This window comes from Mixophyes fleayi, chromosome 4, assembly GCF_038048845.1.
Source record: "Mixophyes fleayi isolate aMixFle1 chromosome 4, aMixFle1.hap1, whole genome shotgun sequence".
Classification (NCBI taxonomy): Eukaryota; Metazoa; Chordata; class Amphibia; order Anura; family Limnodynastidae; genus Mixophyes; species Mixophyes fleayi.
In genome coordinates this window covers 318,586,404-318,600,726 of record NC_134405.1, presented here as the reverse complement: position 1 = coordinate 318,600,726, position 14,323 = coordinate 318,586,404, and the positions used below count along the sequence as shown (strand labels likewise).

General features: G+C 40.4%; 1 protein-coding gene across 4 annotated transcripts in view; it reads left to right on the top strand.

Moving 5' to 3' along the window:
- Positions 1 to 14,323, top strand: part of EBF1 (EBF transcription factor 1) — a 276,753-nt gene that overhangs the window by 191,030 nt on the left and 71,400 nt on the right. For all 4 annotated transcript variants that reach the window (XM_075210160.1, XM_075210158.1, XM_075210159.1 and 1 more), the window contains exon 7: positions 10,007 to 10,088. In XM_075210160.1, coding sequence (XP_075066261.1) covers positions 10,007 to 10,088 — 82 coding nt within the window. The remainder of the gene's footprint in view (positions 1 to 10,006; positions 10,089 to 14,323) is intronic.

Below are 14,323 nucleotides of genomic sequence, written 5' to 3'. Positions count from 1 at the left end.
CAAAAGTATAAATAAAATAACACGCATGCAGGAATAGAAAATGTTTTTTCAATAAAAAGGTCGCTCAATTTTATTTTTGATCCGCCTAAAAATATAGTTTTTCCTTCATGGGTAATGGCAATGATCTTAACGCAGCATTTAGTCATCAAATAACTGGAATATATTAAATTACAATTGGTCATATTAAATTGTACTTGTGGCTTATCTTGCCAAAAGTGGCTCAAGGCCGCCCCCCTACCCAAAATAGATTGGAATTGTAGAGCACACCAGTGGCAGGACAAACGAAACGTGCTGACTGGCCGGACAGCCCCCTCTAATCACAACTGTCCCGCACTGTGAAGGCAGCATTAGGGAGCGCTTTAAAAGCGCTAGGTTGCCCTGTACTCCCCCCTCCAAACCCCTTTATTGCCATACTCACACCCAGAGCTGCAGTCAACAGAAGACCTCCCAACTTTCCCACCGATCCCACCGGAGCTGTCCCGATCGCAATGGCAGGTCAGAGACCTTAAATCGGGACTGTCCCGCCTAAATCAGGACGGTTGGGAGGTATGCATAATCCATCTTAACAAGAATACAGGCAATTGCATACGGATGTTCCGTTACCGCAATATGTGTATTACATTTGCATATGGATGTTCCGTTGCCGCAATTTGTGCGTTACATTTGCATGCAGATGTTCCGTTGATGCAATATTTGGAACATTTGGAACAGTTTGGAATGGAAGGCAGATAACATGAGGCTAGCATTGTAATGGTCCAACAATGGTAACAAATTTTTGAAACATCAAAGTCTACATGCAGCTACCTATTTCTGAGATCCCAGAGGGGGGATCAAAGGGGTAAGTGTGTGTGGGGGAATGACAATGTGATTCTCATCATCACATCCCTGCACCCACTGCACAATGCAGTAATATGCGTCATTGCGCAGTGGTGGCGGGCCAGGATGACGTGATTCACGGCTCCATTCCTGCCCACTTTGCAAGATGATCGGTCGGGATCTGGTTGGGTGGCCTACTCTTCTGGGAGTTGGCCATTCAGGAATCTCCTTGACATTCCTGAATAGTAAGCAGGTATGGGTATTTTTAATCAATTTTCATGAATGTGATCTATTATATAACCCAAACAAAATACTAGAGGCGTCTTCGGTTATAGTTGAACAGTTGTGACATTATCACCGTTCCATAAAGAATCACATGTTACTGTGGATATTACAAGTCATATCATAAATTATCCCGTGTCCTGGTTAAATGTACTCACCGTACAGAAAATGTCATTTTATTACCATGGCAAACCTCAAAATGACCGTGTAATTTCATGGTAAATTGATCTTTTATCATAACAGTTCTGCAGCATTTTTCTTAAGGGCCGGACTTGTGACCTCACCCATTGACAATTGCCAAATTCCTCTGTCATTTGTAATGAGCTCGTAATGTAGAGATGACATTAATATATAATAACATGTGTGCATTGTATTGCCAAGAATAATTATTCTTTCCATTGGTGCTGTTTTAAACCACATTACCTATAGATAGATATTTTTTTTCTGTAAGGATTAGGTTAGTCTCTGTAATTGTGCCGGTGTAATTGGTGTGAAATATTTTGGCCTGGCTACATGTAAAGGTGGTATGTCTCCTGAAGACGTCCTTACTGTCTCCCCAGGTACTTATCTCCCATCCATTCAGAAACAGTGGCACCCTCTAGACAAGCTCCCATTAATTTATTGGCGGTCTCACAAGTTATTAAAAGTGACGCGTGTGCAATCGGGGCCAGCGCGGGTGATTAGGTTTGGGGCTGTGAGCTGTTGACAAGTGCAGGTTAATGAATGACGGGGAACGCATGCTGCCGTCTCTCCCCTCGTTACTCAGCATTAGCCGCATTAATAGCAGTAATTGGATAGATTCATCATTTCAAATGTTTTAATAAATGTTTGGACAGCACCTGATCGGCTCTGTCAGACTCCCAGCGGCAGGAGAATGTGACATGGCTGCCAAGTAACCATTAATACGGCAAGGAGACAGAGAGTCAGACTTCGTCTGACACTCCGAGCTGAGAATGAGACACTCTCATTGGTAAGACTGGATTATAGCTCATTTTGATTTATTGCAAACATTTATATTAGCACCAGTGGTTTCAGTCCATATATTTCTCCTCGCACTGGAATTCATTATACTTGTAGCTAACGTGGAAGGGTGAGATTATTTATTTCAGAGGTGTCATATTTTTTTGAGGGGTGTTATAATTTTATGTTTAGCACATTTTGAGGGGGTTAGTGACTGGCTGGCTAGCAAATTTTAGCCTGGAGGGAAGGGGGGGGGGGGGGGGGGGGTGGGGCAAGATGGTTCAGCAGCATATTAGGAACTTCTTAAAGGAAAAAATGCAGGTAGTCCAGTGACCTAGCCCAAGGTAGCTCAATAAGGAACAGTCAGGGGGGAAAAAATGCCCCCAGCCCAACCAGCCCTTGGGGGGAGGGGTTGTTATACAGGTTATTAACTTTTTCAGTTCTGTTGTGGTCGTTAGTATCATACCCTCACTTCTTCAATTCCTGCATGATACAATGGAAAGTAATTATCATTAACGAGGCATAGCATACAATACAACCGTGAAACCTCCGATATTGGGGCTCTGTATCCTCATAATGCCTGTAAATGTTTTCAGATATTGACATAAGTGCCCTTGTTATCTATACATTTTTACCATGGAACACGTTATTCTTAACTAATATAGCAAAGAGTTGTTTTGAGCTAAATTTAACAGGTTCAAGTACCACTAAGTGTGTCTGGGATATACCCCTGGGGGTACAAATACTATAAGTTGAGCTCTATTACACGGCAGTCAACCTTCAGAGATCTGACCGTACCTCTTGCTCAACCTTCTCCATCATAGATCTTTTCCATCTGACGCAATAAAACCAACAATGATATAGCATAGTATAGAGATCTAGAACACCACAAGAAAGAGATGCTGGGTTCTGTAGATCGCTATTCTGCACTGCTTCCCTGGCAGTTTTCTTGCACTGCGTTCCATTTTGGAATGAAACAATAGGAAGCCTGTCTTGTGGACGCTACCATACGATTCCACTCAATTTACCATTAAGTTCTGAAACTGTGATAACAACAACTGTATGATATAGTTTGCCGTTAGCCAGGTGTTATTTTGCTACATCACATAGGTTCAGAGATAAGTGTTTAATTATAAAATTGTATTGATCTCTGTGATGGGCGACGGGCGGCCCCCGAGTCGCCTCCATCTCCCTCCTGCTTTGTCAGATTTGTTTCTTACAACTTGTAACACTTGTTTAAAATGTGTTCTGATGTGTTATTATACATAGTCTCTTTCTGTGATGAAATGTATTGTTTTAACGTATTGCTAAGATTAAAGGTAATGTGTGGCCCTCTTGAAGGTTAGAGGGCTGCATCTTGTGGCCCCTGAAGTGTATGAAGTTGCCCATCATTGGTTTATACCATAAGGTCGATGTACTGAAATCAACATTTTGTTATATTACATACTGTATTATCAGGATGATAATGTTACCTGGGATATTTTGCGCCAGTCTTCATTGGGACACAGAATTGTACACGTTTGTCAGGCGGAATTTGTCCTTAAGTGGTCTGCGTGGATTTCCGTCTATCATGAATGGCAAACATCCGTACAACGCTGTCCAATATGGAAGCGTTATATAAATAGATGATAATAATAATCATATTTATCCCTCCTGGAATTTAAACCACACAACACAGCAGAATGAGGTCTTCCCAGCTCTCTTTAAAATATAAAATCCACAGAATCTGGCATTTACACAAATGGGCAATCCGCGGAACGTGGCATCTCTCCGACTGGCCTTTAATGCTGCGAAATTTAGTGTTGCGCAAAATTGTGCATCAACTTCGGTCATCTCTAGCGAGAAGCCTGTGTCATTCCTTTCTAGTTCTGGTCTTCTAGACAATGGCATTGACAAGAAGGACTTTAATGGTTCCTCAGAGTTATATCACTGCCAAGAGATGTAATATAATATTAATATGGGATTGTAAGTGGTCTGTCTGGAAAATGCGTCCAGTAATTTTTTTGGGGGGAGTGATAATAATTGGTGGTAACTCAACCGTTGAGTTGATTTGTTCTACTAAATAATAAAAGGATAAAACAGTAGCCAGACCCACAAGCCCAACAATTTATATGGATATGAATAATTTAACGGTGAGTTTACATGTGAAAGTGTTTCTACTCTCTGTACTACGCACACTCCTTAGTCACCCCCCAACCGTCACTACCTCCTGCTGTCCTCTCTAGATGAGATGAGCTTGTTAGCTTTCAAGAGCTCTTGTGCTGTGGTCTAAGGCAAATATGCGTGCAAAGCGAGAAGGCCTGATTACTATATAAATAGTACGGACATGCACCCAACCGGGTTGGCACCAAATACTCATATTTGGATTTACAACTCTGTTCTTGGCTTTGAGCCCCCAGTTAAGTTTTGTAAATGAGGATTTAAAGAGGTTAATATAAGATACAAATAGAAGTATAGGTTAATTAATGCTCCAGGATGAACACACAATGTGCAAATGACATTATATAACAGCTGACACACGATCAGCAGTAGAACTCTGCTGAAAAGGTTGCTGAAAATTTGAGGATTATGTTGTCACAGATTTTGGAATCCTCATTGTCATTCCAAAAGTGTTGCCGTGTTCTCCCTTCATCTAGCAGTGCGAGAATCCTTACCCGTGGCCCTTCTACCTCACATTTATACATTCAGGGCCTCCTCAAGAGTCCTCATCCTCAAATTGGGACTGCTCCGCCTGAATCGGGCAGCTGGGAGGTATGCGCCTGTACGCATGAACATATCTGTCCTAAAAAAGCAAAAAGCGTACTTATGTGTGCACCAATATCACGATACAGCTGACGCTGCAATTTTTGGCCATGTGGATTTTGCGTACCGATGAAGACAGGGATATTACAAAGATCGGATATGTCCAAATGTAGGCTGGCTCAGCTCTCACCTGCCCCTTTTTTGCAATACAAATCCCCTTGTCCACCTTACCTTCAAAATTGTCCCTATTTTGGCGTTGATAGGTAGACTTCTATGGCAAAACTCTTCATCTGGCACCAAAAACTGCCCCTTTGGTTCCTACATTGAATCTATTACCATTGTACGGATGGAGCACAGCCAATCCTACGCTTAACAAATGAGAAATATTCTACGGATCGCACCGAGTCGACACCAACCCCTTGAATTACGTCTGAATGTATACCCGGATTGTGCAGAGTGCAGGAGTGCTCCATCTGTGTTTATGTGGGGTTTTTATGTTTTAGTTGTGTATGGTAACAGCCTTCTGTTAATTTGTAGATGAAAGACTAGGGCAGCACTAGGGCAGCACGGTGGCATAGTGGTAGGTTAATTGGCTGCTAACAAATTGACCCGAGTCTGTGTGTCTATGTCTGTGTGTGTATGTTAGGGAATTTAGACTGTAAGCCCCAATGGGGCAGGGACTGATGTGAATGAGTTCTCTGTACAGCGCTGCGGAATTAGTGGCGCTATATAAATAAATGACGATGATGATGATGATGACTACTAAATTACATGCACGTGTCTCCAATACATCCACAACCGCATGTGTTTAAAGATCTGTAATGTGGCCAGTTGAAATAATGGGTGGAACTGACCAGTTAATATATATATATATATATATGTATATGATGAAGATATGATGATATATATATATATATATATATATATATATATATATATATATGTATATGATGAAGATATGATGATATATATATATATATATATATATATATATATGTATATGATGAAGATATGATGATATATATATATATATATATATATGTATATGATGAAGATATGATGATATATATATATATATATATATGTATATGATGAAGATATGATGATATATATATATATATATATATATATATATATATATGTATATGATGAAGATATGATGATATATATATATATATATATATATATATATATATATGTATATGATGAAGATATGATGATATATATATATATATATATATATATATATATATGTATATGATGAAGATATGATGATATATATATATATATATATATATATATATATATGTATATGATGAAGATATGATGATATATATATATATATATATATATATATGTATATGATGAAGATATGATGATATATATATATATATATATATATATGTATATGATGAAGATATGATGATATATATATATATATCATATATGAAATGGCTTATAAATGGCAAACGTCTTTAATCCTGTGTGGTTGTGCAGAAATATCGCTAACAACTGCCTTTGGAGTGCATCCCTAACCGGCCTTCATCCGTTCTTGTGTTGTGAAAATCGGTTAAAGGCAGACAAAGCAATTAGGCAGCAGCGCATGATTGAATATTACAGCTTTCAGCAAGTAAATGAAGATAAGTTCTGTTAATTATGTGGCTTCTTCCCTGTGCTAATGTGATAATAAAGTACTGGGCCTGTCACATTTCTTGCGAGGCAGTGACCCCTCTCTCTGCGTGAACAGCGGAGAAGATGCAAATAAACTGAATATAGAGCATTAGTGGAACAGAACGTACCACTCCTTTGACAGGGGTGAGGGAGAAGGGCACTGCCGCTCTGTTCTGTTCTAAGATCTGCTTTCCTGTGTTCCTTCCCCCCCCCCCATCCTTGTGACTTACTTCTGCTGCAGAATCATTCATGATATATACAAATATTTAGTGAAACAAGTCCTGTAGTCCCTTGAGTTAGTAGGGATGACAGAGCTTTTTATGCCCAGTTTTATCTTGTAAAAATAATCAGCGTTATTTTAAAGCTGTGCATAATTGCTGTGATTGTGCATGCATGGACCTCTGTGTCTGTGCTTCTTTTGCTTAAAATGTGTCTTTCATTTAATTGGTAATTAAAATTAAAATGTAATATGTAAAAAATTACATAGTTCCCTTTTGTATAACTTAGTTATTGCTTTCCTGCCTGTGCCCAAATTAGTAACTAAAGCTGGGTACACACTACAGAAATTTCAACCAACTTTTTATGCCGAGCGATTTTACATGTGATGGATGTTCCGATCGCTCGGTCCATGGACTGCATACACACTAGCCTTGTTTAGGACGATAAAGGGAAGAGCGGACGTCCCTTTAGCGACTTTTTACAGCCATGTTGTCGTGAGCAATGACTGTAATTTCGTACTCACTGTTGTGGATCGGTCGGAAGTTTATACACACTACACAGCGGAAACGAGATTGGAACGAAAATATTAAACGGTATGACCAACCAAATGAGGCGACAATCGTCCATTTGGGCAGACTTTCGACCATCGTGTCACTGCACACACTGACCCGACTTTTGAACGAGCGGTCGTATGTCGGCTGATTTAGCCGATTATTGGATGAAAACTGTGTAGTGTGTACCCAGCTTTAGGCTTTCAGTGACTGCTAGGCCGCGCATTATAAAGCCTGCATTATCTCGTCATGCCTGGGTTAGGGGTGTAGATGGATTGGATGTCAGAGTTTCTTTTATTTTAAATAACTCTGTTATTCTTTTATTTGTTATCCACTTTTAGATAACTTTAATGTATTGTCTTGTCACCGCTCTCCTGCACCTTTTACTAGACATTGGTTCTTTTCTTTTTGCATTATATACTGCTTTATATTGTGCTCTGCTAGGCTCTATACATTGGATATAATTGCAGATAGTGTGTAGCTTTGTGCTAAATTCCAGAGCAACAATAATACAGTCATCATACCAAGGTGGAACAGTCATTTAGGTAATTTTCAATACAACATCTCTCAGCAGCTCTCTGAACGTCCGGTCAGCGCCCTGACTGGAAAGTTTGCGGTGATTGTGGAAGGCAGAAGGGATATTGCTGCTTTCTGCCAACCATCTTCTCCTCAGTGTGGGATAGTCTTAGTGTCTGGTGTCTGCGCAGAGTATGTGTTGGGTTGTGAATGAGGCACCGATGACAGCACCAGCTGGGCAGTGTGACATCCCACTTGCTGCTCACTGGTTGAGGTTGGACAACGTTCCTCAGGATCTTTATTTCTAGGCAGAGATAATAATACTTGTCTGTCCCAACCCTGTAATTGTCACCAGGGTTGTAATGATACACGTCTGCTATAAAACACAATGAGGCTTAGCAACTGCAAGGCGAATACACACAACAAATACATTAATTGTGTATTATCACTAGGAGATTACAAGTGTTGGACTGTTCAGCGTCGTTAAACTGTATGAACCCGAATTTTAGTTCTTTTACAAATAAGTGTTGTTTAGACAAAACCCTGTACTTTGTCCTCGGTGTAAGAGAGTGTTAGAACCACGTTCATTAACTCATCTAAGCTTCCCTGCAGCATACAGTGTACTTAATGAGCGCCCTCATAGAACTATACTGTATGTTACCGCTAATAACCACTGCAGGTAGCATCCAAATTGGCACAAAGTGAAGCTAATGCTTAGGAGGTGTGTGTACAGGTCAGTGTTTTTGGACTATCAGCAACAAAGCGCCTTTAATAGGCTTTGAGAATGAATGTTAAATACTTAAAATGATCACATGTGTGTGCTGGGCCTTAAAGAGTTATGGAAGTTTCAAATAAAAAAGGAGGAAACTAAATTTTATTTACTTGTCCTCGAGATAGAGGGGCCGCAATGGGTTTCCACATGATGCTTTGGTAATGATCTTCACTCATTTTTTTACATATACTGTGAGAAAAGATTTTATACAATAAGTACAGGTAACGTGCGTCTAAATGCAGCGCACAAGTACAGCGTCTCGCAGTTAATGGAATCTGCCCCATAATTGTTACTGAGTCTTGTTAAATAAATTTCAATGATTGTTGAATGATATTCAATACAAACTTGCACAGTATTGATTAGATGTAGTACTTTTGTTGTTCAATGTGGAGAGATGTAATGATTGGTACACTCTGATATCAAGGTCCAGTTTGGTTACTTTAGACTAAAATGGTCTGACATTGGTGAGTGCGTGGGCCTAAAACCTGCGGAAAATCTGATTGGAATCAGTTGGATTGTTTACTGACAAGCATAAAAATCTGATTGGCCATTGACTTCATCAGCTGACCAATCCCATGATATCACTGTAGAAAGCCTCCTGTGATCCGGTCATTTGGCCTTTCTACTGAGCGGCTTAAGCCTGTTCATATATGTTTTGCATGATTCACACTCTAATAATGTAGACAACAATCATAAACCCTGTAAAGTTTACGAAAACCGGATAACCAAAATCTAAGAATGCATGTTTACATTGATTTCATTAAACTTATTAAATCAATTTCAATTACATTTTACACAACACATTAAGTGTCCCTTGATCACTGTGTTTTTTCAATACAAATAAAGTTTTAATGATATCATAGGAATCTAAAAGTATATATATATTAAAGTATAAAAGCAAACAGCACAACGTACATTTTTATATAACGTAAAGACATCACATCAAAATGAGCGTTGGCCCCCATTGTGAGCAAAGTATAAATTCAATAATCCTTACATCACACTTGGTATAACAGTAGTTCAGCAGCGGTTGGGTCGTGACTCAATAGAACACTAATAAAAGAAGGGAAAAAGTAAACATGTTATAAAGGGAAAAAGAAAACATCTGCTGAGAAAACCACCCCCAAGACGAGACCTCCCGAAAATCAGGATCCATACCCTATATATAAATGACGGAGTAGTAAGAAACAAAATTAATGTGTCCCTTTGAAATGGGCAAATCAATGCTGTGTCTAAGATTAAGCAAACATTTTTTGGGGACGGGGGGTTTTCTTCATTTTTTTTGTTTAGTTTATCCTACCGTAAAATCCAGTAGTAATAGTATAATATTTATTAATGAGATTTAAAGTGAATGGATGGAAATATTTTTTTTATATATGTTTATATTTGTTTATCTGAGTTATATTTTGTGTCATGACAAAGCCAGCCACACAGCTTTCAGACCAATGTTTTATAGTCCTCTCTCTTTCCTCTGCAGATTCTTCCTGAAATTCTTTCTTAAGTGTAACCAAAATTGCCTGAAGAATGCCGGGAACCCTCGGGACATGCGCAGATTTCAGGTACGTCCAAAAATATAATCAATCTTGACAGTAATGGACAAACATGTTCACGTATTGGTTTGGTTGAATTTTTGTTTTTCTTGCTAGAAAAGAGGAAAAAAATTTTTTTTATTTTTTTTATTTTTAATATCTACAATTATGATATGGACAATTTATGACAATGCTTCTTACAGATTTTCAAATACAGAGAGAGAGACATAGACATGTGGACAGGAGGATGCATATACAAGGGGGAGTTGTAGATAGCACAAATCAAATAATACAATAAAACAAAACAGACCGACAAGTACTGTACAGATACTGAGATACTCATAGACAAATGCAGTACACATATATTATAGATGCATAGAAATAAATACAGTGCAGGTATATATATATATATATATATATATATATATATATATATATATATATATATATATACAAGTTAACCCGTGCATGATACTCATGCATTCTAGTCAAATCAAGCTACTTAAGGTGTTATAAAGGTTCTTGTCATGTATTTGGGCCTAGCCCAGGCCTTCTCAGGGGAAGAGCGTTACTTCCCGACGCAAGCGCTCTTTTTTAACGTGATTTTGTCCACATGTCACCACCTCATCATTTTTCTCCATCACCTCATCCTTCATCTTCATCGCCACATCCTTCATCAAGCTACTTAAGGTGTTAAAAACTCCCCACTGTCACCCCCGGCAACCACCAACCCCTCCCAACTGTCACTTCTCCTTCAAGAAATATATAGGTCAATGTATAACTCTGCCCAGCAGGTGGCGCTGCAGCTTGGGGTTTTTTTTTCCCCACACACGCCACTAGGCATTTATATAGTAGATATCACGCATTCATACACTGTATACATACATACAGAAACATACAGTAAAAAAGAAATATCTCACCATGAAGTTTCTAAACCTGGCCACGCATGCTGCCACGGCACAAAACGTCATAAGATTATTTTTGTGTATGTTGGATAATGTGGTCGGGCGATGACCACGATCATCCTGTGTGTGGTCATCTCTCGACTGCACGGGCCCCATGTAAGCCGGAAGCGGTCCAGACACTTGAGGGTATATTTACTAAACTGCGGATTTGAAAAAGTGGAGATGTTGCCTATAGCAACCAATCAGATTCTAGCTGTCATTTTGTAGAGTGCACTAAATAAATGACAGCTAGAATCTGATTGGTTGCATTAGGCAACATCTCCACTTTTTAACCCCGCAGTTTAGTAAATCTAGCCCTTGACGTCCAAGCAGCAAGATTTCATTCAGTTTGTGCGCTGGCCAGATCTGACAGTGTTTCTTTTGTTCGTGATCAACACGCATGGGGCCATCTTATCGCCTCTTCTTGCCTGTGGACTAAACGTCAATATTCATAAGCTGGGTACACACTACAGAAATTTCGACCAACTTTTTATGCCGAGCAATTTTACATGCGATCGATGTTCCGATCGCTCGGTCCATGGACTGCATACACACTAGCCTTGTTTAGGACGATAAAGGGAAGAGCGGATGTCCCTTTAGCGACTTTTTACAGCCATGTTGTCGTGAGCAATGACTGTAATTTCGTACTCACTGTTGTGGATCAGTCGGAAGTTTATACACACTACACAGCGGAAACGAGATTGGAACGAAAATATTAAACGGTACGACCAACCAAATGAGGCGAGAATCGTCCATTTGGGCAGACTTTCGACCATCGTGTCAATGTACACACTGACCCGACTTTTGAACGAGCGGTCGTATGTCGGCTGATTGAGCCGGTTATTGGACGAAAACAGTGTAGTGTGTACCCAGCTTTAGGAAACATGCCCACAAACGGCCAGACGCTGTAGTATGTTTTAGGGGAGAGCCAGGTGACCCTGCTCTACTTTGTCATGGACTATGCATGATTGTTCTGCTCTTCTGTAAGCAGAGGCCTCGCCCTCACCTTTCGGGCCCTGTAGCGGCTGCGCCATTGCTTACAAATTATATCATTGTTGATTAATTCTTACGAATAAACTCCTACTTGATTTCCAAACACTTTTGGTGATGTGACAACAACATTAACTACCTCCAGATCTTTTTCATAATACGCGTCAGATCCTACAGGACGGTTAATTTCAGTCGGGAGATGACCATATCAGTGGCAAACGCAGGGTTTTTAGAGGGGAGTATCCACACCACGATGCCAGTGGGCGTGACCAGCATTCATGGGGGCGTAGCTATAATTTTAGACAGTGCTTGCTGCTCTCCAACTCTTCCTATCCCTATAATATACATGGGCAATGCTGCATGCACTACTGTCAGGTGCACGCAGCTCTCCCTTTTCAAGCAGAGCTGTGTGAAGTGGAAGCAGGGTCCAGCCACCTCAATTATACAGTGCCTCAGGCTTGGAGGGGGGTTTCCAGGCACTATGACCCCCCCCCCCCCCCTTTGGTTTGCCTATACATACACATAGCCAGAGAGCGATATTCATCCAACCACATTTTCCACCAGTACCAATCTGCATCTCATAGATCCCAATCCAGTGTCTGGGACCAGTGCTCGTAGTAGAACAACACAGTTTAGGATTTTCACCAATTAGACCTTTTTTTTTTCCACTGAGGGTTCTCACCATCAATTTTCTTAATCCAAATTTGTGAACCATATAATGTTTTACTTAGGAATATTGTCTTGCATTGATGAGAAGACTGCTCTTTTTAAATGTAATGTAAACCATTAGATGACTTGCATGTGGGCTACGCATAGATGACATTATAACATTGTTGTCTATACTCCACCCTATTTGAGCCTAATTTCCCCAGCACTGACAGGATACTCCCTGTATCATACAACATGTTACTGATCCCCACGGTACAGTGTGAAGGCGGATGGAGAACAAAACATATGGTGTACGATCTAGCTCTAGGCGAGGTTGGGTGTTACTGCTTCAATTCTGGAAATCAGCCTGTAAGCCACAAATATGCACGTCTGTATACAAGCCAGCATTTTCAATGTCTTGAGTAATTTCAGCTATTTGGAGCCTGAGTAACATTTTACATTCGTTACTGTTATAATACCTATCCTCTCGAAAGCCATCTCTAGCGGAGAATGACCATAATGTATTGGCAGAGATGTCTAAAAACGTTCCATGAAATGGCAAGCCGCTTTTCACGTGTCTTTGTTCCGTTGTGCGCAATGGGTCTGATGCGGTGTCGAACATACCCACCTGTTTGTGTAGTGTAAATTGCGTGATTTCCTAGTCCTGTACAGAGATGCACACTTGTGCCTGCTTGCGCCTGAACGGGCGTTCTCACGAAAGCTGAATACACTACTTGTGAGCCAATGCAGACCTGAACCCAAATTCAAATAAGCTTTTTACAGATGTATTATTTGTACCAGTTTAGGGGCTTATGATGATGGCAAACGCCAGCTCAAGCTAACAGCTACTGATTAGCTGATGTCACCTCTGAAGCTGCTGGGTGCTCTTTGCATTGAGTGTGCATATATATAGTATAGGATTTTGTGCACGTTTTTAAAAACTTTTATTTACTTTCAATCGTTCACGAGGAGGATGGTTATATCTGCTCTATTACATGAAGCATGTATTAAGCACTTACATCCCGCTATGTATGTAGGTATGCATAGGCAAACCGAGGGGTGGGGGGGTCCTAGTGCCTGGAAACCCCCCTCCAAGCCTGGGGCACTATATAATTGAGTTGGCTGGACCCTGCTCCCGCTTCACACCTAACAGTAGTGTACACAGCATTGCCCATGTATATTATGGGGATAGGAAGAGTTGGAGAGCAGCCAAACACTGTCTTAAATTATAGGAATGCCCCCATGCATGCTGATCATGCCCACTTGCGGCGTGGTGTGGAAACCCCCTCTACAAATCCTGCATTTGCCCTTTCTGTGAGGGCCGCCAATAGCACCACAGAGCTGGTTGGATGTCTGATAAGCCTGCACGGCACAGAGGACGGAGACGTCTCTGGAAGGTGCAGCTGGTTTTCAGTAAATATATTTGAATAACGTTAAATTTTAAAGTGAATTTGCTTGGGAGGGTAAACGCTTAGGGGACTTTTTCATGGAAGGGGAATAGGGTTACATTCTTGTAGCATTGGTATCCGTAGAAGCATTTCAGGTGTAGGAGCCAAAATGGTATAAAATGATAACGTGTTGCGGGTGGGGCCACAGCCAGGCCATAAAGGAAGTACAATAGATCCGTAGTACACCTGTGATGGATTAGGAATCGTATTGTTGACTCTCAGGCTTTGCGGCAGC